We start from the raw sequence: 27,296 nt of genomic DNA, 5'->3' as shown, positions 1-27,296 counted from the left end.
TCGGCCGGCACGTTGGGAAACCTAGCAAACCTATACATTTTTTTAAACTAGACCGCTAGGAGAATCCAGAATGAGGTGACTTGTGGGGCTCTCGCCAGATTCTGGCACCCAGAATTATTTGCAAACCTCAAAATTTGGCAAGAAAAACACCTTTTCCTCCTATTTTGGTGTTACAAAGTTCTGGAATATGAGGGTAGCCACAAACGTCTTTCCACCCTGCATTCCCTTAAGTCTCCTCATAAAAATGGTACCTCACTTGTGTGGGTGGGCTTAGTGCCCCCGACAGGAAATGCCTCAAAACACAACGTGGACATATCACATTTTCCCAAAGGAAACGCACCTGTTTTTTGCAAAGTGCCTAGCTGTGGATTTTGGCCTTTAGCTTGACCGGCACCTTGGGAAACCTAGCAAAGCTATACATTTTTGAAAACTAGACACCTAGGGGAATCCAGAATGGAGTGGCGTGTGGGGCTCTCACCAGGTTCTGGCACCCAGAATTATTTGCAAACCTCAAAATTTGACCAAAAAACCCACATTTCGGTGCTGCAAAGTTCTGAAATCTGAGCGTAGCCAAAACTTCCTTCCACCCAGCATTCCCCCAAGTCTACTGATAAAATTGGTACCTCAGTTGAGTGGGTAGGCCTAGTGCCCAGGATAGGAAACGCCCCAAAACACAACGTGGACACATCACAATTATCTATTACAAAACTACTTGTTTTTGCAAGAGGGGGCACCTCCGTTTTTGGTTGTGAGCTCAGCAGCCATCTAGGGAAACCTACCAAACCAAGACATTTGTAAAATCTAGACACCTGAGGTAGTCCAGGGAGGTGTGACTTGCATTGATCCCCCAGTTTTTTCTTTCCCAGAATCCTCAGCAAACCTCAAATTTAGCTGAAAAAAACGTATTTTCCTCACTTTTCTTTGTAGGATCACCTCCCCGGCACAAATTTCCTACCACCCAGCATTCTCCTCAGTCTCCCAAGTAAAATGATACCTCACTTGTGTGGGTCTCCTAAGCAGAGTCAGCCTAAAAATCAATAAAAAACATTTTTGCTTATCAACTCGCTGTGCTATCCCCTCAATCTCTACACGTTTATGGCCATTCCCTGTTTCAAACACCTGGGCCACCCACACAAGTGATGTACCGTTTTTATAAGCAGACTGGGGGGAACATTATGTGGTAGGAAATTTGTGCCGGTGTGGTGTTCCCACACAGAAATGTGAGGAAAATTTGATTTATTTTTAGCTAACTTTGAAGTTTGCAGGGGATTCTGGAGAAGAACATATTGGAGGAACCACACAAGCCACAGCTATCTGGACTCCACCAGGTGTCTAGTTTTCTAACTAATCTAGAGTTTGTACTTTTTCCCTAGAGAAGAAGCAAGCACACTAGCAAGACTCTTACTTCTGTGATGTTCCAAACACTCAAATTGTGAAAAGAAACACACTTAGGTTATGCTAAAAAGACCCCTCACCCACCAACATAGTTGGTGGCATGCTTCATCATTGGGGTCCGAGCAGAGACACCTCTCAGATGTGCTTCGATGGCTGATTACAGTGGGCGTTTGTTTTTCTTTTTTTTTCATTTTACCACACATACTGGTTGGATTTGGGACGAGGGTGAGTGATGGTTCAATAGATCAAATTTTACTAACAGGAGATTTCACAACAATGAAATGCACTGTTAATAACTGAAAAACTGAACCAGTGACTCACAGCTCGTCAGCTGTAAAGCCATATCAAGGCACCAACCGCTTTACAGTCCATTCACACACCGTTCATACGTGACATGCATTCATGCCGCCAGCCGCAGGCCCAGCGCATTACAACACTCACATCAACAGACAGCGCCATTCAAGGGCCCTTCACTGTCATGCACCCACATGCCTGACACAGCAATCACACCAGCTGATGGAGTCTGTGGACTGGCATTTGGCTAGCAGTGTGTTGTTGTGGCCAACAAAAAGTCACTATTTACACCGCCAACTACGCACCACTCCACGCACACCACCAGCCACGTGCCACTCCACGCACACCTCCAGTCAAGTGCCAGTCCACGCACACTGCCAGCCACACACCACTCCACGCACACCCCCAGCCACTCGCCACTCCACACACACCACCAGCGAAGCGCCACTCCACACACACTAACATCACGTTTATCTTAACAAAAATAGAAAACACTAACTGATGATAAGTAAGTACAAAAAGCTCTAACTAAATACAGAACAGTAATGCCAACCATGAAACTAAACAAAAAATATTTAAAAAAACAGAACAGGCAGTTTACACTCGTGGTAGTTCCCAATAATTCTTTTGGATGTGGTGAAACAGCCAACCACACACAGCCCAGGCTTAGAAGGACAATCGGGGCAGTACATAAGAGTCTCCTCTGGATATCTCTTTGGGCACAGACTCTACATTTCTTAGTGGGAAAGTCTTTTTTGGATTGGGAGGAATGTAATCATGAAAGTGGCAATTTTTCAATCTAGCCACATCCTTCACCACTGCTACTCTAGGAACTCTTGCCTGTTCCACCACAAAAAGACTCTCTATCCCTGACTCCTGAAATTTAACAAATGTGATCTTTGACTCAGGGGAACAATCCTTGAACACAATAAAAGCATTAAAAGTTGCTAAATGGAAGAGTTGTACATCCAACTTTTTATACCAAATGTAAGCCTTATGAACAGCAGTGTAAGGTTCCAACCTCTGATCAACTCTATCTATACCACCCATGTGCTTATTATAATCTAAAATGCACACAGGTTTGCGCACTTTGGTAACTTGATCCCAAACAGTCACAGGGGAAGTACGCTCATCATGGATGGTAGTCAGCATGTACACATCCCTCCTGTCTGGAAATTTCAGAGCTAGCAGCTCATCATTTCGCAAAGCACTGCACTGTCCTCTCAAGGTTTTTACAGACAAGCTCCCTTAGATAGCCTTTCCGGTTAGAGCGGATTGTGCCACAAGCAACAGTGTCCGCTCTGAACAATTCCCTGAATAATTGCACTCCAGTGTAGAAGTTATCTAGGTACAAATGGTGGCCTTTGTTAAACAGTCGTCTATCAAGTTCCCACACAATTACACTAACTCCAAAAGTGGGCGGACAACCCGGAGGGCTCAATACTGGAATCCCTACCAGTGTAGACCTGGAAATTATAAACATATCCTGTACTACTTTCAGACACCATATACATCTTAATTCCATACTGTGCCCTCTTGCTACGAATGTATACCCTAGACACCAAACAGCCCTTGAGCAGGACCAAAGACTCGTCCACAGCAATTCCTTTCACTGGAACATAGACCTCTGAAACCGGTCTACAAAACGATCAAGGACAGACCTAATCTTAAAAAGACAGTCATAATAAGGGTGATCTCGTGGCAAGGCTAAAGCATTATCCACAAAATGCAGCATCCAAAGAAGAAGCATACACCGATTAGGACTCATGGTTGTAGGAAATATAGCTGTTGCCATCAAGGGACTAGTAGACTAGTACGAAGACAGGGACGGCTTCCTTAACAACCCCATCAAAAAACTTAAACCCAAGAACTTTTTCAACTCTTCCAGATTTGTGGGAATCCACTAGGTAGCGCTAGAGTGTGGCCTAAGTCTAGCACTGTTGTCCCTCAAGTACTGCTCAGCATACAAATTAGTCTGCTCAAGAATCTCTTCCAAAAATACATCATCCATAAACAACTGATAGAAATTGATAGGCAAAAAGTTTTCCATATTCACTCTACACCCCAGGAGACCAGTAAAGACAGGCAACTCCGACTGCTCCATGTTTGGGGCAACTCAGAGTTCAGGTCTTCCAATGGGAAACCTTTCAGCCCCAGGCTACTGCACGATTGGCACATTAGTGTCCTCCTCTACAACAGGCACTTTATCCACACTCAGAGTGGCTTCATCATGAGATGATTCCACTCTGACAGAAAATTCACTGCAGAATCTAGCACTTCCTCCTCTGCCTCAGATGCAGAGTCAGTCTCATAATCATCATCATAAGATGACTCAAAAAGCATACCAACAACTTTCTGAGCAGTCACCCTGCAGCTAGCCATGATCCTTCCTACGAAAAGTAACTTAACAAATGCCTCCTCAACAACCAGCACTGTGTAAAATAAGTAATAAATAAAGTGTGGCTTTATCACAAAGAGTTATGTACTCAAACACTATACTCCTCAGTTGCCTGAAAAAGCTAGACTTACCAGCAACTACTCTGCACAGACACAGCAATCACCAATGATATCCCAATAAAAAGGAAAAAGAAAATTACACACAAGACAACACAAATATCATTGTGCACAAATCTAAGAACAATTTCACACACAATCCAGCATTTAGTACACCATTTACAAAAATGTAATTCATGCATGGCAACAATACTCATTTTTTTGTACCCAAAACATGCAACTACGCAAACTGCAGGTCAACCACTGCCAAAACTGCAAGAAGTCACAGGAATGAAAGTAAAAAGCTTTCAACTACAACAAAAATGAGAAATAAACTGTTCTAGTCACAAACAAATACTTCACCAGTTGACAAACACCCCACCACCAAACATTGAGAAAGTTTCCCTGGTGTCTAGTGGTTTCTGCCCCCCTTGGGGCAGATGAGCCTAACAAAACTAGGATGATCAGCCCCAAAGCGGGTGGAAATGGCCAACAGTTATGTGCCCCCTTTAAGGGCGACCCCTGCCCAGGGGGCCATCCTCCCACACCAAAAAAAAACAAAAGGAAAAAACCCTGGTGTCTTTGTGGCTTCTGTCCCCCTTTGGGGCAGATGGGCCTAAAAATAAAAGGTCGATCTGCCCCCAAGGGAGGGAGAAATGGTCAACAGTCATGTGTCCCCAAGGGACTGCCCCCCCTCCACAAAAAAAACAGAAACAATCCCTGGCGCATTAGTGGATTCTGCCCCCCTTGGGGGCAGATGAGCCTAAAAGAAATAGGTTGATCTGCCACCAAGGGGCGGAGAAATGGCCAACAGTTTTGTGCCCCCTTTAGGAAGCAACCCTTGCCGAAGGGGTCACCAGCCAACACACAAAAAAAAAAAAACTGCCATCTTTGTGGCTTCTGCCCCCTTTGGAGGCAGATGGGCCTAAAAATATTAGGTTGATCTGCCCCCAAGGGGGCAGAAATGGCCAACAGTCATGTGCCCCTTTTGGGGGTGTGACCCTTGGCCAAGGGGCTGACCCCCACACAAAAAAAGGAGAAGCAAAAACAATCCTTGGCGACTTAGTGAATTCTGCACCTGTTGGGGGCAGATGGGCCTAAATAGTATAGGCCAATCTGCCCCCAAGGGGGGCAGAAATGGCCAACAGTTGTGTGCCCTCTTTGGGGATGACCCTTGCCCAAGGGGCTAACCTCCCCACACAAAAAAAAGTAGAAAAATACACACACACTCAACAATCCCTGATGCCTAGTGGGTTTCAACCCCCCCCCCCCCCCCCGGGCCAGATCGGCTGAAAATATTGCTGATCTAGCTCCAGGGGGGACTGAAACATTGAAAAATATATTGCCCCCAGAGCAGCGACCCTTGCCCAAGGGGTTGCTGCCCTAAACATACATTTTTACATATTCCTGGTGCCAAGTAGGTTTCGACACCCCTCCGGGTGACAGATCGGCTGAAAAAACTGCTTATCTAGCCCCTGGGGGAGGGGTGGGGGGGCAAAACACCGATTGATTATTGATCCCCGGGGAGCGACTCTTGCCTAAGGGGTCACTCCCCAAAATAAACTAAAAAACATCCCTGGTCTAGTGGATGGATTCCTGCTTCCACGATCACGGGCCTCGACCGCGATCGTGGAGCAGGAATCCATTTAAAACAGGTACAGGGGGAAAGGAAAATCTCTTTCCTTTCCCCCTTTGTCTGTTTCCTCCCCTAAAAATAACCCAGGACAAGGTTTTAACTGTTTGCTTCCTCTCCGCTCGCTGCGCTGGAAGCCATTTGAGCTCATGGAGCGTGCCAATGTCATCAGATTGCTGAGGGGTTTCAGGGGTGGCAGGGGATGGGCTTCCCCTGCCATCCCTGACTGGAAGTGTGAGTGGGTGGCCCACGGGGGGCACTAGCGCTCCCCCCATGGGCCGGGTGCAGGATGAGAGGGTCTTGTCCACAGCGACCATGGCCGAGGGCAAGACCAACTCATCCATGGCACCCCAGGGGTTAAAGAAACAAATCAGCAAAATAAAAAAAATAACAGCAGTGTGTAAAACACAATAACAATGCCATCCATACCATGAACGAAGGGGAGGTGAAGGCATTACTTTAACATGTGAACTTGTGAAACATGTGAACTACTTTAAACATAGTTTACAATGCAACCCAGTCTTCTTCCAGTGACCCCCAAGTCTGTCACAACCATTGTCTACCGTCGCTCTTGTCACATTGCGTATATCATGTGTAAGCTGCAGTGTCAGGCACTTGCATGAGTTTAAGCCAAGGTATGGCAAAATAGAAGTACTAGCCAGATATTACAGATCTGTCTGTGTGTGGTGGGGAGGGGGTGCTGTTTTTATTGTTATCCTGTCTCTGCTATTATTGCTAATACAAATACCAAGAGGAAACTACTGAGTTTAACCAGTATTTCTGGCTTGCCCCATAGTGTTATAGTACTCAGTCCACTCATGATGTAAACACTTTTTGATTATGCCAGAAAATTTTTTAGAGGTAAGACTCAACTTTTGCTATCTTTCTTCGGTTGTTATTTTGAGCAGTTTGAGCATTTTTATTTTGTAGAGGGCACAATGGAAATCCAGTTCATAACCTCTAATTTATATCCTAACAAAATAGGTGTCAAAGCAGAAAGCGCTTAACATTTTCAGTTCTTATGCTCTGTTTCTTTGCTTTTCAGGTACCAAAAGGGGGAAGTTTGCCATTGCCCGAAGTGACTTGCGATGTACCTCAAGAAAAAAAACAACAGATTGCATACAAAACTGAGATCATTGGAGGTGTTGTTGTCCAAACTCCCATCAATCAGGTGTGGCACACGTTTATAGCTGTTAAAAATAGGCAGTGTGGATACATGCTGGATGCTGTGTTAAAACATTGTGTAATGTGTTTTTTTTTTTTTTAGTATAAAGTATTATCATACTTGCGTGTATTTTCTATAAGGAGGGATACTTAAAAACATGCAGTCTAATTTTGAGTTTTATCAGTGGAATTTCCATACTCTTCAAGTCAAAATTTAAAAGTATACCTTGTTCACGGTCTTCTGCCAGACGGCTGACTTTTCGCCCTTAAAGTTGACGCATTGGCCAAGAGAGGATCCACTGTGTGGCATATCATTTTAATTGAAAAACCTCAATGACTGGCAGTGCTATCAGAAAATAGATACAATTACTGGAAATATCTGCAAAAGTGGGATTACATAGACAGTTTGTACACACTCAGCTGCCTATCGTGGGGGGGGGTTATATTTCTTCAAGTTGAAGGCACTATACTTACATGAGTCTGAAAGTCCGCAATTTTTCCTTGGATTTCTTTGATGGTGTTAACTCACCAATCACTTGAAAAATGGGATGCTGCTTGGGCAACAGGTCAGCACTAGTCTTTGGCGGGCCAGACAGCTGTAGGTGTCTGTGTCAGTGGGATTCCCAATACTGGCTGTGCACTGAAGAAGGATAAGTTACTTTCCTGTAATCCTAGTATACTTCTAGGGAATCCCTATCAAGTCATAAGCACTTAATAATACCACCTATGTCTGGGGATCCCGGAACACATTATAAATATATATATATATATATATATATATATATATATATATATATATATATATATATATATATATATATATATATATATGTATATATATATATATATATATATATATATATATATATATATATAAAACACAAATGTTTATCTAGAAATTTTCAAAACATATATATACGAGTTGCAAATCAAGGATGGGTCTGAAGTCTGCATTTGGGCCTTTTTCTTTACAAGGAAATACCTTGTGTATATTCATTCACCCCTTTGAGATAGTAGAACCTCCTCTATTGCCTCCTTGCATAGTAGAGTAGAGACTTCGCAACGCAGAAGCTTTAGTTTGGGATCAGGTAATTTTGAAGGTGGAATGCTCAGAGGAGGCGATTTGAATCAAAGTGAATACCCATTCGCTACAATTTTTAAGACCAAATTGTCTTTGGTTATTGTGTGCCACTCACGGATATTGTTGACAATACTTCCCCAACCAGAGTGGGGAATGGTAATGGCAGAAGTGGGATCTTATTGTTTATTGGGTGTCGTTGAAGAGGCTTGGGGCTGTTGAGTGGTTCCTTGTCCAAGGGCCAATCTGCGGGCCTTGGCGGACTGCTGGTGTTGGTGACGAAGGACCCAGTGAGGGGTTTGAACCCAGTGATGTTAGGGACGCCTGTCAAATTGCCTGTACCTGTGACAGAATTCCTTTTTCTTCTCCAATTCCCCTGCTTTAAGGGTATCCAATTTATCTCATTTGTGATATTTTGTCGTCTGTGTGGGATCCAAATAACAAGTTTCCAGTAAATGGAAGATTTAATATCAGTTGTTGTGCCTCCGGTTTAAGGCCAGTGAGCCTGAGCCATGATATACTTCTGGGGCACATATTGTGTGTGTATCCATGTGCTGCTAGGTCAGAACCATCTGCCGCCGCACTAATTATTTGGTTCGCGACCAGGCCTCCTTCTTGTAGAATTTCCTCAAAGTCGTGCCTATCTACCCATGGGAGTTTGTCCTCAAATTGTGCAAGGGAGTCCCAGAGAGATCTATTATAGCGTCCGAGTAACACTTCCGCACTAGAAACTTTCATAAACAATGCTAAAGTGCCTCACATCTTCCACCTCAAGGAATCCATATGTTTGCTTTCCTTGTCTGGTGGGACTCACGCTGATGCAGCAACGATATACGTTTTCATTGCTGCTGCGATAATTGCAGAATCTGGTGGAGGATTGACTCATAGAAATAAAGGGTCTTGCTCGGGAGCCTTATATTTCTTTAAGATTCTAGCTGAAGCTGTTTGAATGGCAGCTGGCATTAAAAAGGTGTAAGTCGCTGGTGGGAGAAGACCTGGGGCCAGAGGTAGTAATAGTCTCAAAGTGGTCCTATGATGCAGTATCTCAAAGATGACTGATGAGGCATCTGTGGGAGTTGGAATGTCAATGTTTAACTTATTAGCTCCCCTGACTATTACCTCATTAAAAGTGTTCAGATCATATTTTGGGGATACTTTCTTAGGTGGAGTATCTGTAAGGGTTGTGGAGTAATCCCTCTTTGATGATCACATAGATGTTGACCATGTAGAAGATCTGTGATCACGCTGGTGAGCTCGAGGTGTCGGAGCTCTCTGGAAAAGTTTAATAGATCAACTTCTTCACTGCATTCTGTGTCTGTGTCTTGGAGTGGTCTCTTAAGGCCTCCTAGCTGGCTTTGCCCGAGAGCTGGCTTCAAGCAAACAGGCCAGAGGCATTTTGGGACAGCATCCTTAGAGTAGACGTTGTAGGCAACACTGTGAGTCAGGACTCCCTGAAACAGACCAGGTGTGTATACTGTCCAATGTCTGTCTTCATGTAGAGGAGTTAGAAGATGCTGACAAATTAGCTGAAACAGTCATGTGGAACCATGATGAGTCTCTGATTCCAGATGTCTTGTTGCGGAACGATGAGATGCTGCCCGCAACAGTGGTCTCATGGTTGTTTCCCCATGTCTGTGTATGGACAGAACATCCCCGTCGGTTGGTGCCTTGCTGATGTCGACGGGGAAGATCTTAAAGATGACGGTCTTAACGATGATGGAAGATTAGTGGTTAAAGATGGAGAGGCTTGCCTCCAAGTTGAGTAGCCCCCGGTTGACTAAGAAAGCATCCTCGATGTCGAAAGGTGTCTGGTTGACGTCAATGGAGACCGCCATCTTAACTTGGAATGGCACCTGTTTGCCGTTGATGGAGAGCATTGCCTCAACGTCAAACGACGACTGGTTGCTGTCGACGGAGACTCTTGTCCTCGACATCAGTGGTTGTTGTTGCTTCAGCACCAATGGCAATACTCTTGACGGCGATGGCCCCTTCGACGGGAAGCAAACAGGTATTTTTCTACCTCCAGAAGTTGATTGTGTCCTCCTTTTCTGTCTTCTTTCAGGAGATTTGCCTCTGGAAAGTTTGTGAAGAGAGGCAGACCCCTTAGAGGTGGTTGAGAGAGGCCATTTTTCTCCCTTTCCAGCCTTCTGTCTTACTTGAAGGCCATGTAGATTTATCTTCTCTATGGGTTCTAAGGTCCTTTTTGAGAGTTTTTGGCAGTTATAGCATGATTCAGGTTGGTAGGTGACAGGAAGACATAAAATCCAGACTGAATGGGGGTCAGTCCGTGCCTCCTTCTGACTGGAAGGTTGATACTTTATGAAAAAGGAAGGCATTTTTGGCAGGAAAAAATGAAAGTTCCTGTCAGAAAACACTTTTCTTTCACCCTGTAAGTGAAAAGAAGTCAAGTGAAGCAGAAAAAATGTAGTTTTGTGAAGTAATTTTCTGACTAAAGCCCAAAAAGAGAGAGCTCAATGCTCCAGGGTCCTTACTGAAGGAGATGGCAAAAAGAACTGACCTAACTGTCACCTCGCTGTTACCTTTGGGGCATGATAGGATGCATGAGGTCCTGGAGGTCCCAAAGGCACAATGGCAGTTTTTCACTTGTTATGCTTTTAATGCAGCCTATTGTCTAACAGTTTTATAACATTTCTAGATTAAAAAAACATATTCTATACATATATATATATATATATATATATATTATTTTTTTTAATGTGTTCTGGGTTCCCCACATGTAGGTGGGAATATTCTGTTCTTATGACTATTGGTGAGGATCCCCTAAAAGAGAACACGTGTGTCATTGGAGATGTTGTCTGGGAGTCTTGTGTCTTTTTGGTGAATTCTCTTTTACTGCGTTCCTCAAACTAGGCTGGTAATCCGCATGATAATAGACTTTTCTGCATTGCAAGATTAGATTAAGAGTGGCCAGTTATCAATAGGAACAATTTCTATCATACATCACTTCATGCCTTGGTGATAACAGAGATTAAATCACCAACCAAACTTAATATGGAAATTAGCACATTATTTTTTATTAACAGCTTAAATCAAGGATATCTATGTGGATTAGAGTTCACTCTGTTGGCCCCTCCCAGCTTACTATCCTTGGTCTACCTCGTTCCATATGTGCAATCATCCTGCAATGTAAGGTTTATGGGTATTGTCATCTGTGGATGTCCCCAGTGGAAAAGTAAAATGCATTTATCACTAGAATCCCATAGCACATGGGCTGTAGTTGGATGTAGAACCTTGCCACTCAATGTACAAAACATTGTGAGCGAAATCTTTCCCCTCACCAAAGGTCAATCAGATATGAGATTTGTATATAATTTCTACAGCTTTCATGACAGAGAGTAGCACTGTTTGTATGAGCCATTTTTATCCTGGCTTGTGTTCAAAAGACCATTGCAACACATATGTGGTGTATGTATTTTAGATTTTTGCATTTGTATATTAAGCAGTCATAGTCAGTAGTAGGAAATTGATGGCTAGTAAGGTATTTCACTGAAGACCAGCAGTAAAACATGCATCTTTGAGCCCTTCTATCCACTAGTGAGAGTGGAAACTGTGCATTATCATTCAGCAGGATGAGCTTTTTGATTAAATGTGTTTATGAAGAAAAATTGTTGGTTGATCCTTTAGTTCATATATACCTTTTACAGCCTGTCTGAGACCTTTAATGGAGTTATAAAAAATAAAATGGATCAGATTGACCCTCGTTCAAGACTTCTGGAAGAAGGCGGCTTGCTAACACGGCCTCCGCTATTTACCCACCCCCTAGCATATGTCCTAAAATCCATCTACAGCAGCCTCAGCATGGCTGATTTAATTGCTCAGAGAGGCAGAGGTGTGTTTTTCCTGAGTCTGGCAATGAAGGGAGTCTGCAAAAGCAGACCGGGGCCTACGTGTGAAGCCGCAGCCCTGCTTACTGAAACTACCCTGCTGAAGTGGAGAGGTAACGTCGGGAGTAACGGACGACAAAGTTCACATTGAACTGGACTGAAGGCCACCAATCGAGTGAGAGGCCCCGCTCATGTTGTGGCGGTATGTGCCCTGGGCGAGGCTCGGAGCAGGTGTTGCAGCAGTGGCCCAGATGACTTCTTGCCTTGGGGAGGCAGGGCAGCAGGACAGGCAGGGTGAGCGAGGAACTGCCCTTGGTTGCCAAGTAGGAGCGACAGCCCCAGCAGGGTGTGTAGGCTAGTGAGCGCAGACACAGAGGCAGTGTCAGGGGTAGTAAAGAACGACAAGGCCTGCGCTGAAGTGGCACCTGATAGGCCCATTGTGCCCTGCGACCCACACTAGGAAAGACCTGATACACCCCTGGGCACTCATACTGACAGTGCCATGTGGCCGGGCCCCAATGGGGCGATAGGGGACCAAAGTGAGCATGTGGGATCTTCGGCACTCACTAAGTGATTTAGCTGGGGCTGATCGCCATCAAGCAACTAACCCCGACAGTTACATCCTGAGCCAAACCTCTGCATCAAAATGTGGGATCTGCTCATGATGACCTGGCCTATAAACAGACCCCAGTATAGGTGTTGAAAAGCGCTCACCCCTCCCCACAAGCCCACCCAACTACTGAAGCGCTGCCACACCACAACAACCACTGTGCAACTGGCATTGCAGAAGTGTGATCCTCTTCAAAGTTCGGGAACGTGGCCTCTTTGCATTTCTACAGAGACCAAGGAGCGAATATTAGCCTAACCCCAGGGTACTGCGGGCACAGGGTGCCCAGCTGCAGTGAACATTTGTGGGCCAATGACACAAGAGACTGGCTCTGGGGCCCCCACAATGCTTCAACCTGTGAGTTGCCTCCTGGCTGACCAGAATAATTGGGTAAGCAGTGTTGCGAAAACCGTCAGGCTGTGGGGACCCTTGTTGAGACCCAATTCCTGGCAGCCTCCGATGAGTACCACTGCATCCCCCATACTGTTGACTAACTGGATGTACAGAAGAGATGATGAGGAGGGTCATGGCACCTGTGGAGCGCAACAGACCAAGTTTGGGCTTTCCTGTGAAAACACTACTGAGTGAGCTACAGTCCGTGGAAGAGCAAGCCCAGCAGGAAGAGGGCACACCTATGTTAAAAGACATTATGGCAGCTATTCAGGGGGTGCAGGGATCCCTCGAAAAAAAAGATTGATATAGACAACCGAGGTTACACTAGTGATAGCTGACCTGCAAAATATGAGCACAAGACACTGAGGACTCGATTACATCCTTAAGGGCAGAAACCAAAACCCTGAAGCAACAGGTCAAAGAGCTGCGGGCAATAACAGAGGTTCTGGAAACAAATCTTGAGGACTTTGAGGGTCGCTCGAGATGAAATAACCTTCGCTTAGTAGGCATCCCGGAAAGGGCTGAGGGTCCAGGAGCTGACCTCTTTGATGAAAACATTTTTCTCAAATTGTTACAACCCAAGGTCTTTACAACTACCCCTCCGTTGAACGGGCCCATAATGTCCCAGGCACCTCTCCCAAACTGGGAGCCCCCCTTGCATGATATTAGCTCGCATTTTCAAATTCAAAGACTGGGACAGGATTCTCCAAACAGCCCATGCGGGATACACCACAGACTCCAGGTGGATTTGGATCCTGATGAGAAAGTCTCTCACATTTACTGTGCATGGGATCTGGCTGGATACCCATGGGCAGTATGTGGACCTCACTGGAAGCTAGAAGGGGCAGACAATATATGTTCGGTCTATGTCTCTCCTCTTCTCCACGATGCAACGCTCTCTGACCTGGGCCCCTCCTGCTCCAGCTACCAGATGGCAAACTGACTCTGGGGGGGGGTGACTTCAACCTTAAGATGTGTGAGGAGGGTGATTGATGGCCACTCAGACAGGCAACTTCCTCCCCCTGCCCGCTGTTTGACTTCCTTAAAGCTCTGGGTTGATATTTGGCGCACATATAATTCTAGGGAACAATTCACAGCACTCTCTACCGTACAGACACCTTTTTCACCATGACACAACACCTCCAGTGCTTCTCAGAGGTCCTCACATGGGGAGAGGAATCATAGATCACTCCCCCGTAAGAAGTATTTGGCCTGGGTGGAAACACCTCATGATAAACCATATCCATTAACTCCTTGTATCTTACACTACCCAGATCAGAGAGAGGCTGATAGACTCCACTAAACATTACTTTGCGGAAAACGAGTCTTCAGTGGTCTCCTCTCAAACCCTTTGGGAGGTGTGTAAGGCGGACAGGCACTCTTCCTCATAACAGGACATACAAAGGAACAGAGTGTAGGAAAGTACCATCTTGCCTGGCATGTTACACCCATTTTTACTTGTGTGTCAGTTTGTTTTTGCCTGTCTCACTGGGATCCTGTTAGCCAGGACCCCAGTGCTCATAGTTGTGGCCTGAATGTATTCCCTGTGTGGTGCCTAACTGTGTCACTGAGGCTCTGCTAACCAGAACCTCAGTGCTTATGCTCTCTCTGTCTTTAAAATTGTCACTGCAGGCTAGTGACCATTTATACCAATTCTGATTGGCACACTGAAACACCCTTATAATTCCCTAGTATATGGTACCTAGGTACCCAGGGTATTGGGGTTCCAGGAGATCCTTTTCTTTTGCCACCCATAGGGAGCTCAGACAATTCTTACACAGGACTGCCACTGCAGCCTGAGTGACATAACGTCCACGTTATTTCAAAGCCATTTTACACTGCACTTAAGTAACTTATAAGTCACCTATATGTCTAACCCTCACTTGGTGAAAGTTAGGTGCAAAGTTACTAAGTGTGAGGGCATCCTGCCACTAGCCAAGGTGCCCCCACATAGTTCAGGGAGGATGGAGGGGGTGGGAGCACACTGCGTCACATCCCAGCACAATTCGCCCCTTTGCATCCTGGTAAATGCAGTTCACAGTTAGCGCTTACTTGGAAATTATCTGTAGTTTTTCACCAAAGTTGGTGCAGGCATTGCTGTATATCTCTAGACACATGTTTCTGGGTTTAGCCCTTCATCAGTAGAGAGTGGAGAACAAAGAACATTCATCTGGGGTTGCTGGAAATGCTGCCAAAATTCTCCCAGGTCAAGTACCACTCACAGGCACACAGGTGCATCTCCAAAGCTCATCAGCTCACTTGCTCAAGGAAGCCTTTTAAACAGGAAGGAGGGGGTGGGAGCACACTGCCTCACATCCCAGCACAGTTCGCCCCTTTGCATCCTGGTAACTGTATATGCTTGCATAAAGTAATTGGGGTTTCCAGGAATATGTACTTTAAATATACACAATGCAACTAGTTGCACACTACCTAACTTACAAGACACCACCTAAATGTTATGTACCACACTAAATATATGTGCTGTCCCAGATGCATCCTGCCAGATGCAGATTTTGCCCACAGATGTCATGTATCTGGGCACTGGTGACAGCCCCCTTGGAGTACACATTGAATATCTAGGGCTTACACACTGCAGAAATTTGCCTCCTCTGCCTATATAAAATGCATTGGAAGTCGCCAGACGGCCCACCACATAACTGATAGAAGATAGATGTGTTGTGCTGGGTGGGAGCGAAGGAGACAGTGCTGAGATTAGTGGAATATTAAGGCTGTGCAGGAAACCCCTGGCAGATCTGTGGCAGGAAGTGGGTCCAGCTTTGTGGACACAGGAGAGAATAGGCATTGACCGATATGAATCTAGTGTTAGGGCACAAGAACCTTTAATGGTCACGCAAAAAATAACCTCAAGAAATGCAGCCGTGGCTTGCAGGGCTTAGAGCCAAATGTCTTTTCCCCTCATAAACACAGGTACATTACACCCCGCCCAACACTCACTAAGAACAGACAAACCTGATTGGGCACTCTATGATTCAGTCACGCTTGGGAAAGTTGTTAGCTTACTTACTTTTAAATGTGTTATACCCTGTGGGTGAAGATTGGCATTAATACTAATTGTCAGAAAAAATAAAAAGATAAACTGCATAGCTGTTGTATACATTACTGAGAAATACTAAACAACAGACTTATGTTAAAAGAAAATACACAATGAAAATATTTTGTTTTAAAAACCTTTACTGTATATTGCATCTAGGAAACATATTCAGCGTCTCCCTGTAGGTCCTTAATATACATTAACCAAGGGATTTTAGCAAAGTGTGATCAGACAGGACATCTTTCTGGAAGACTTTAAAGACCCACCCCAGACAGTTCAGTTTAGATTCTTAACCACATTGAAAGTGCATGTGTACGTGGAGGAGCACGGTTTTGGAAACTGTAATAACCAAGCAGGAACAAAAGGAAGGTGAATTAATTTATTCAGACAGACCCCTCAACCGCCATCTCATATCTGACCAACATTCTAAGTTGAACTCCAGAACATTCCATTTTCCAGTATTCCGAGGTTTCGTCACTGGAACATGCCATTCAGGGTATACATGTATATCTACACTACAACATTAGAATACATTAATTAATTTTAATGAATACGACTATTGTTGAGTTTAATACTTATCAATAGGTTACTAATTATAATGTGATTGAATATCAGTTAGATTTATAGATTAAAACACATCTCCCTTCCTTACTAATGAAACATGTTGTCCTTGTGCCATGGTGGAGTCATTCTACTTCTTGAAGGTCTGGTCTCTCTCTCCTGTTAGTGTGGGTTACCCACACTCCCATCTAACCCATTCCTTACATTGTTACCATCACTGTCCCATTGGGATAATCTGTCCAAACTTCACACTCTACCATCCTCCAATGTCACAACATTTCTTTTTTATTTTCATGGGGTTTAGAAAATGTACTGCCCTCCCTTTGGTTTGATTCAGGGAGTTTGGCCTTTACCCACTGACCAACTCTCCATTGCCTACCTTTCGTACCATATTTGTTATCATACCAATTCCTGTATTTTTCTTGATGTTGCTGGACTCTTTCTGAAACTATTTCTCGGTGCACTCACTGGGGTTCCCCACCCATCAACCAATTTGGATTTAATTTAGTTCCAGGAAGCCTTCCTTTTAATGAAAGGAAGGGTGAAACCCCTGTGACCAGATTGGGCGTGGTATGGTATGACCACAACATGTGTTTGAGGGCTAGTTCCCCCTGACTCTCATGACACCGACACCATCTGCAAACATTCCTTAATGATCCTATTAACCCTTTCACCTAATACATTTGCTCTGAGGTTGTATAACGCTGTTGTAAAATGTTGGATGTCCATTTTCTTCAAGAACTCTTTAATTGTGTCTGGTGTGAACTGTACCCCATTATCAGTAATTAATATACTAGGGATACCCTCCCTCATAAAAGCATCTGTTAGAAATTCAATCACATCCTGGGTGGTAACTTGGTTCACTAAGTTAGCCATTATCCAATGTGAATGATAATCTACTAACACCAGCATGTACTGTCCTCTCACAGTAGATTGACTGAGAGGACCCAAAATGTACAGCCCCAACTTGTCCCACAGCTTTAGTGGCACTTCAACCGGAGACAATAGAGACTTGTGGATATTTTTTTATCACTCATTGCACATTTAACACAATCCCTCACTGTGTTTTCCACCATGCTCTCCATTGTGGGGAATCAGTATGTGGCCCTAATTCTATTCTTTGTAAGATTCCTTCCCAAATGGCCTTCATGATCTAACTCCACCAATTTATCCCATGATTCTCTTGAGGGTACTGTCCTCTCACCTCTCATCACCATGCAGTTGGGAATGTGGAGTTCTGCTCTTACCTCCCAATATCCTTTAAGCTCCTCTACCAAGTCTTTAGATTTCACAGGCCAACCATTGACTATCTTATCCTTAATCAAATTTAGGACCTGATCATTCCTTATTTCTGTATCCCAGTCTTGTTTTGTTAGAACTGCTAAATCAATATATAACACAAGTTCAGGAAGATCATGGCTCTCCACTTCCTCTTTCTTCCTTGGCAATCTCCACAGGCAATCTGCTATGACATTTTTCTTGCCTGGCACATATTCAGCACCAAAGTTAAAGCCTTCTAATCCCAACATCCACTTAGCAATGTGGTGTCAGTATGGTTCCTCCCCTTGGTGGAAGACAGAACATGAAAGTGAGAGGTTTTTGTTTGTCCTGGCACTGAATGGTAGACCCCAAAGGAAAAATTTGAAGTACAATATGGCCCAGTAGCAGGCCAAGGCCTCCTCTCTCTCTGTTGTAGAATAGTTCATTTCAGTGTCTCTGACTGATCTAGATGTGAAGGCTACTATTTTTTTCCTGACCATCCATTATTTGGGATAGAGTGGCCACTAAACCTATTCCAATAGCATCAGTGGTAAGTAATGTTTTCCTATTAGGATCGAAATGTCCTAAACTAGGGCATTGGCAATAGCATTCTTCACTTCATCAAATGCATTTTGGCATTCTGAACTCCTTTCAAGGATGTTGATTTTTTTTAATGAGGCTTTCATCTGTGCTGTCACATCAGCAAAAGTGTGTACAAATTTTGGCCACGAACTTGGCCAAGCCCAGAAATGATTTTAGTTCTTCTTTCTTAGTGGGCACCGGTGCATCCTTTACAACAATAACCAAATCCCATTTGGGTGTAACCCTATCTGTTGTTATATTGTGGCCTAGGTATTCCACTGATTCTACTCCTATTTGACATTTGTCCATCCTAATAGTCATGCCCGCTTCATCTAAGGCTTTAAATACCTTCCTTAAATTCAGATTATGATCCCTCTCAGTTTCTCCATATACTAAGATATCATCCTCGAAGTACATTACTTGGTTAATCCCTTGTAGGATGCTTTTGCATGATATGCTGGAAAACAGCTGCTGCCGAAGCAAGGCCGAAAGGCATCCTAAGGAATCTGAGTGGTGTTATAAAAGACTTGAGGGGACGGGACAAAGTGTAGAGTTCAATTTGATGTTATGCTGATGATAAGTCTATCACACTGAAATATTTAGCTGATTGAATCATACTTAGCGTTTCACTGATCCTGGGCAGGGGAAACACATCAATCCATATGTTGGCATTTAAATCTCTCAAGTCAACATACAGTCCTATTTCTCTGCCACAGGGTTTCTTGGAGACCACAATGGTAGCTAACCAAAGTGAGTTTTCTATAGGTTCTCTGATCCCTTGTTCAACTAGCCTGTAGAGTCCTTGTTTTAATGGTTCCTGCGTAAAATGGGGAATAGGCCTGGCCTTATGAACCACTGAATAGCATTTTCTTTTACTTTAATCGTGTGTTGGTAGTTTTTTCAGAAGCCCTAATCTGTCCTCAAATAGTTTTGGGAATTCCTTGCATGTGCACACCCCAGTCACTGAACATTCCACTGTCAACACCTGTTCCTCATTATTGGGATCTAACTTGATTCCCAGTTCTTTTTGGTGCTTCCATCCCAATAAGTTAGACCCTTTATTTACAAAATATACATTACCAACAGTGTGGTGGTCCTTGATGGTAATACGCATGGTTAACATCCCCCTTAGTGGTATGGGATCTCTATTATACCCTCCTGGCTTTTTATGTCTGTAGGTAGTAACTTATACCCTCTGTTTTGAAATCTGTTTTCATATACACTGTAATCCATGAAAGTGAATAGTGAACAAGAATCCGCAAACACATTTACCCTGACACCATCCAATTCAATGTCACAAGCTGGATACATGTTATTTAGGTTGTTAACCCCTTCTGTTTCTTTAACTTGCAAAACAAATTTGCTTTTCAATTCCAGCACGCCTTCAACTCTGTGTATGGGTTTCTTGTCAATTCTCTCATATTTACAAACACGCGTAATACCCCTTCCTGACGCACTTCCTACATTTGCAATTGCGAGCTGGACACAGAGGGCTGTTAGCTAAGTGTCTAATGTTACCACACCTAAAACATTTGTTTTTGCCAATTTCATTGTTAACATCTGTACTTTTTTTTAGTAAACACCTCAGGTACCCTCAATTCCTCATCCTGTTTCGTTCCTGTCTCATCCAGTTTTGAGTATACTTTAACTTCTTTTACCATGTCTGTTTCGTGGAGTGTTTCATTTCTTTCATACATTCTGCTGTGTGTTCAATGCTTTTTGCGATTTTCACTGCTTCCTTCAAATCTGAATTGTGAGCCAGCAACTTTTCTTGAATGCGAGAGTTGTTTGTGTACCTAATTAATTGATCGTGTATTAAGGAGTCCCTGAGGTTCCCAAACTCACAAGTGTTGGCCAAACCCCCTAAGACATGCTACATAACTAGACACCTTTTCATTTTTCCCTTGCGTTCTACTGAAGAATGGATGCCTCTCTAAAACCACATTTACTCTGTGACCAAAGTGACTTTCCAGTTTGCTAAGAGCTTTTTCATATTCATCTAGATTGTCCCATTCCTCTTCATCGTCTGTGTCAGGTTCTGATAAGTTTTCGTATACCTTTCTCTCTTGAATACCCAAATTGTGCAGCAGAATATGTTGTTTTATTACTGCTGTAAATTTTCTCCTGCTATCACTATTAAATATGACTCAAATAATTCTAAAGTAAAATGGCTTTCTCTATTGCACTGAGAAAAGGAGGTGGCTGTGAGATACTTGCTGCTGCCTTACTGGTCAGTATATAATTACACTGAAAGGTAAGGTGAGAAAACTTCCTGAAATGTCCAAATTCTGCCAGGTAACTGACAGCTGCTAATATAGTGCTCAAATTCTGACAGAAGAGATGCTAACACACTAATTGGCACCTAAAATGATTATGCAATAAATTCTCCACAATAAACAATAAATTCTCCACAATAAATTATTTTTTTCCTCCCGCCCTATGCACCCAGATACTTACAGAACTGTCTACAACACCTTCAACACCTTCATGTTTACTTTTTTTGAAACACAGCTTAATGTTCTTTTCGCTTTAAAGGAAAGGGTTAAGGCGAGGTTAACGATCTGCCTGTTAACATGTCTATTATTCAAGGCCACACCCGTTTTCTTGTCTGTCAGCTAGGGCACTCCTTCGAGTTTGTGAGAATGGGCTGATGCTCCTCCTGTTCACCTGTCCATCAGCCCAAACTCCTCCTGTAATCCAAGATACTCGTCCTACTTCCTTCAACACAAAGAAATGACAGGACGGTTCGTTCCGACTCCTCCTCCAACCTGGAACTGTCCCGCTGGAATTCCTCACCGCTCCGGTCTTTCTCATAAGGGGATTGTGATCACTACCAGGCAAACACTGCTTTGAAGAGGGAATTGCTTATATTCCTCTCCAATTCCTGTTCCAGGCATCACCGCCTTCTGCTTCGCAGCAGCAACGAGCAGTGATTGCAACAACTCAGTTCCGTTACCTCAGACGGAGCTGACTGTGCCCGGCTCTTTCGATGTTCCCTTCTTCGTCAAATACGGAACACACTGGGTCATTGCAACTCCCAGGTAAGGATTTATTTTAATATTTCTTATGTATATATATCAATAAATCTTATGTATGACCCTACATCAGTCACTCAGTTTAGCAGCCCAACAAAACTCGGATTTCTGTGGGTATACTCTCCGCTTCCCAGTTGCGCAGTGACCCCGCCACAGCCCTGAGACCAACCGTATCCTGCTTTTACTTCAGGAGTTATGGTAGCTTGTGCCGCTTTCTTGAATAGATAAAAGTAACAATAGTTACCCTTAACTGATCAAGTTCATATGGTATGTCAAACAATCATACCTTGCTCTTTGCCAAACATAGCTCTTCCTCAGAGGACGTTGCTTCAATAATTAACAACGGTGAGATGGCAACACCTGGACAGCAGTAAGGAGTCTTCGCTGCCCCCTGCGCAGTCTAGTCCCACCTTCGTCGCCAAATAAGTTGGTGTAATAATCAAGCATGAACAGGAATCTGAATTCATTTATTCAGACAGACTCCTCAACCACCATTTCATATCTGACCAACATTCTAAGTTGAACTTCAGTACATTCCAGTATCCAGTAGTCCGAGGTTACATCATTGGAACATACCATCCAGGGTCTACATGTATATCTACACTATAACATCAGAATAAATGAATTAATGTTAATGAATACGACTATTGTTCAGTTTAATACTTATCAATACATTACTATTTATAATGTGATTGAATATCAGTTAGATTTATAGATTACAACAGAAACGTAATTCCAACTAAAACAAAATGAATCAACTGGATTTATGGAGGGTGAATTAGATTTTTATATGAAATTCTGTCTGGATACACAAGTATCCAATTTTAGAAAGCTTAAGTTCCTGCTCCATGTAGTGCAAGTAGTGCAAAGGCAAGATGTTTGCCTGCATTTCCAGTTAACTACTAAGCAATAAAGCTCACACCCATTCATAGTACAATGTCCCTTAACTTCAACAAGTTTTTGTTCAGATCCTCATCTAAACAGAAATCTACAATTTATTGGTCGACCATATATCAAACAGATTGTATTCCCTGAAAATTATCCTTTCTCCTCGTGTTAAATCCCATAAATCCACTTCCTGTTCCTGCCACGATTTTCAAACCTTACTATCAGTATTCAGTGCATTCCTGTGTGTCAGTTGCTCTTGCCTACTCACAATGGTCTCTGTTGTGGTAACAGTTGCATCCAAATGCAAGAATTTACATATGATGAATGTAGTGTCTTGCAAGTTTTTATGACCGAACCCTTTTGGATCTGAACGAACTCTGTAGAAGTGTAAGGTAGGTCTTAGAGCAGACCACAATAAACGCTTGGTTTAGAATGTTGAGTTTTCAGTTACATGCAGACATGCATAAAGATGTGTAATATTCAGCTCTGTGTGAGGAGTAGTCATTGGCCAGTACCCAGGCTGCGGTGGACATTACAATGAACGTGATAGTTTGCTCTTATAGGTTCTATGAGATACTAAGATCAATGGTGAATTGACAGATAATCCAAAATATAAATTGAAAATTGAACTTTGAGAATTAGGAGACCAATGGATCGTGATTTTCCTGTTCATACTGTAGCTGAGCTCTCTTGGCTCTTTCAACATATTGCTTCTCTTTGCCTGATAATGCTTCTTGAGTACAACATTTAATGCCTTGTGATGAAGTTATTGGTTAACTAGTACTGAGGCTTTTTACTTGAAGGTCATGTAACTCACAAGCTCCCCAGATCAGTAAGCAATCACTCAGCAACAATTTTGTATTTTTTTTATTTACTTTTCAATTTGCTGATCTTTATTAGCGATAACTTTGTAGGAAGTTATAAAGTTCTAGTTTATAGCGCCACCATAACCAGTTGCAGCAACTTTTTACATTTAAATCTCACACATTTTCATTGGGTTAATGAGTCCATAGGAGTCAGTGCTTAATTTTTAAACCAATGAGTGTCAGTGGCCAAAGCTCTGCTCAGAAGCCTGCAGCCAGTCCTAGTACATGTCACTGGGCCATGTACCAAAGCTGTGTGGGTGTATTTTTCACCCTTCTCCGGAATCAAATGCAGAACGAGGTCGACGGACCTTTGGATTCAGAAAGATGTGTGGCGAACCATCAACAATTACTTCAACACCACCCCAAAAATGTTGACACCATGACCAATGTGGCCACAGAAGGAAAACACTAATCAGGAATATAGTTCAAAGCTTTATCACAGACACAAGCTCAAAGTCATGCAGACCATGTGCAAAACCAAGTTATAGCGATACATAATCACCAAGGGTGGCCCAAGGCATCAAAATAAATTCAGGCATACTGACATCAGCAAAACTAAGCATTCAAGAATAATAATACAGAAAATCAATAGAAATATCTGTGTTATGGAAATCATGTGGTGCTCCAATGCAGATTGCACAATCAATTAGTCAATTCAAATTCAATAAATTCAATAATCATTGCCTGGGCACAGACCAACTCTACAGCTAACCAAACTAGGGAAATCCATGTGTGGTGGAAACATAATTGGGCAAAATCTAAAAATACAAAAAATAAATTTGGAAAAATAGAATAACTTGGGCTACAGGACACTAACTAAAAGGAAAATAAAATAAGAAGTGTTAGCATTATAGATTTTCTAATATAAAAGGGCATTTCAAAGTCAAAGGGTGAATGGCAGAGGGGAAGATACCTCTCCGAGGGGTACAGCATTCATAGAATCTTCATCCCCAAAGCATCTATACAGCAAGGCATCTGCAGTAACAAGAAAGTGTCTGGTTCTGATCAAGACAGAACAAGGGTTGCTTCTGCTCTCAGGCTGCTCTCTGAGCAAAGTTTGATCATCCAACTGTATGTTAATCCACATGAAATGTTCCAATTGGTTTCTAGTGTTTGTTCATGTTACGCTAAAAGGGCATCAACCAATCATAAATTATAACCAGACTTCAGATTGCAGCAGTTCAACATTTTCCCAAGTCTGTCATGAGAACATCTCCTTTTCCGCATGACTCCGATGGGTTGTACCAAATGTATATGACTCCAGTCTATGTTTCTGCATTATAAAACTTTTCAAGTCCAAATGAGTCCAGTTCTACTACAGTAAACAATAGACTTTTTACAAATGGGACTTAGCTCTCATGAGAATGAAATCTGAAAGAAGACTTCACATTGCGGAAAAAATATTCAACACTTTTGCATGACTGCAAAATGCAAACTCAGTAGGCCTCAATTAGGGTAACACAGGAAAATATAAAATGCATTTAAAAAATACTTATTAGTAAAACACATATAATATGCAAACTTATAAATTAATCACTAATAATATTTCATTATAAATGGAGAAGCTTTGTTATTACATTAAGTATAACAGAGAAGTGCATTCTTCTCACTTGCACATATTTTCAAAGTCATTAATCTTTCATAAAACACAAGAAATCTAAAATTGTTTCTATATTGGTTATTAGTTTGGAGTCTAAATTACACTTTAATATCAACTTTAACCTAGCATGAGATTTAATTTTAAAGACACCTATGTCTGTGCAATACAATCAAATTGCACATTTAAAATATGTGTCAGTGGAGCTTTCTAAGTTAGTTTTCTCTCATTTAGGCTTAGAAACTTGAACTTGTCACATTCTAATGACTTCAGTGACTCAAGGGGCAGATCTGAATGTTATGCTCTATCAACTGCATAGTCTTAAATCCACCTCATGTCCATTTAATCTACCACCAGACACTCCCTTACCCTTTATCTCTCTCTTGGGGTTCCTGCTTTCTCCCTTTGACGGTTGTACATCTTTCTCTTCCTCATCTGTGTGTTTTCTCTCTCTTGCTCACGGACAGTGTGATGAGGAGAAACAGGTGCTAGTCCACAAAAATGAGTGCCAATAGACCTCAGCGCAAACTACCGTCTCAAACTAAGCATTGATAGAAGTGCCACAGGTGGTGTCTTACAGGACATGGTTGGCAGGCTCATTTTTTGAGGAAGGTAGCTTGCCCCATTGTGATATCTTTGTTGCTTCTGAATTCATTGTATTGTAGCGCTTACTTATACCATGTAAGGGCGCTAATGCGCTTATCCACATGGGTAGTACTCTTCACTGTGTGGGTGTGTGGTTGGGCGTGTGCTGCTTTGTTTTGTAGAGATGTCACTTATCTGGTGAGTCTGGGCCTCTAAAGTATACTACCGCTTAGAGCAATAGGCCAGGAGAATGCGCAGTAGCAGCAGTTTATATTTTATTTTGGCTCTAGCTACAGCTGCCTTGTTTTAACGCACTATTTTGACTTTTTTGTTGGAAATGTTTTTTTGAAGGACAGGTAGAATATCTCCTCTATGTGCCTTTAATTCTCTATACATCATCTTGGGTTGAGGCGCCCAGGACATTTGTCTCTTGGGGTGGGGCTGCTAATGGTGCACGAAAATGTTTTATTTGCTTTTGTGGATAAGTTAATGCCTGTTCTAGGCTGTTTGCTACTGATCAGTGGAGAACTCATTTCAGCTTAAAGTAACAGTTGGTAACTGAGAGGAATCCGCGCTTATCAATGCGTGTATCATAGCCAAACAATTTGATCCACGTTTCAGTAACAGTGCAAGGATTTTCAGCGTTCTGGGAAATGTATTGCCTCAGATTTTGCTTCAAATGCGTCCTGGAAATAGAAAACAAGGTAATTTGTGTTGCTACCAGTAGATGGCGCCCTAAGCCTACTATATTGTCTCACCTGTGGGAATAGGAGCCGTGCCACCTGTGAGAAGCTGCAGATGTCTGGCACACAGTAAATACATTAAATGGTGATCCATTGTCGATGGTACGCACTTGTACAGCTATCTTCGTTGTCGAACTCTTCTCCGTGATGTAAGGTCGTTTAATATATTTTTCACATTGTAACCGACTGAACAACAGGAGCCTTGTTATGAACAGGGCACACGGCCCCTCTTTATGCTGCAGTGCACCACGCTGTCTCTGTTTGCGCCACAGTGCACCTTCCTACTGGTGCACCGGGTGCGAACTAGGACAGTGGGCCTTATTACTGATAAAGCGCTGCCCCAGGGCAGTCGTGAACTTGAAGCGCATTGGTGAAAGAAAGAGCGTCTGCTTTCAGAAATATGTTATCAGAAATATAAAGAAATATTACAGCAATTGGCTTCGAAAAGTTATAAATTCTGATTTGTGGCTCTTTTTTATTTAGAACGATGGGGAAGGCCAAGAAGGAAGCGAGCCGGTCCCTCATACTAGCTTGAGACGCTCTGTGAGTTATGTTCCAATGCCAGTCAATAGGTCGGTAGCAGGACTCCCAATCCTCAAAAGTGGATACTGCGTCAAGCAAGGCAATGTGGTAAGTTCCAGGGATCTAAAACGCCGACATTATAACTATTTTAGGCATAACATTTTTCTTACCGTTATGTTATCAAATTAATTCACATTTTTAAATCATGTTGATCCATAAAACGGTTATTCAATTTTATTGACTGGCTGTTATCAAGTACCACTTATATTGTGTATTTACATAGCTTTAGGTTTCTTTTGTTTTACTTTTTATTTAAAACTTTTTTCTTGTGCTGTGTCACAAACATTTTTACGGAGGTCCACCCCACACGTATTTATAATTTGTTGACTTATGAGTGTTGCTAAGGGCCTGGGCTCTTGTTATAAATATGGAGCTAAAGAGTAAATTCTGAACTCTCCGTAGGGGTGCATCGAATTCTGAATTTTGCAGGAAACACTGCACCCCTGCAATTTTCACCCTACTTTTTACCAGGTCAAGGTTTTTAAACACCAGTTTATAAACATAATTTCTGCATGTAGTTCGCCATTTTCAGGGTGAAAACATGGGGGCATATGTACAAAGAATTGGTGTAGGGAAGCGCCGCAAGTCTGTTTGCTGCACTGTCCTACGCCAATTCAAATCTACGATGTACCATGCATTCCTG

The 27,296-nt window shown here is 42.8% G+C and overlaps 1 protein-coding gene across 5 annotated transcripts in view; it reads left to right on the top strand.

Annotated features, from left to right (window-relative positions):
- PLEKHA2 (pleckstrin homology domain containing A2) overlaps positions 1-27,296 on the top strand; it is a 766,829-nt gene that overhangs the window by 543,507 nt on the left and 196,026 nt on the right. For all 5 annotated transcript variants that reach the window (XM_069213872.1, XM_069213873.1, XM_069213875.1 and 2 more), the window contains 2 exons: positions 6,861-6,986; positions 26,555-26,701. In XM_069213872.1, the coding sequence (XP_069069973.1) occupies positions 6,861-6,986; positions 26,555-26,701 (273 nt within the window). The remainder of the gene's footprint in view (positions 1-6,860; positions 6,987-26,554; positions 26,702-27,296) is intronic.

This window comes from Pleurodeles waltl, chromosome 11 (genome assembly GCF_031143425.1).
Source record: "Pleurodeles waltl isolate 20211129_DDA chromosome 11, aPleWal1.hap1.20221129, whole genome shotgun sequence".
Classification (NCBI taxonomy): Eukaryota; Metazoa; Chordata; class Amphibia; order Caudata; family Salamandridae; genus Pleurodeles; species Pleurodeles waltl.
This window is presented reverse-complemented; position numbering and strand designations above follow the sequence as displayed.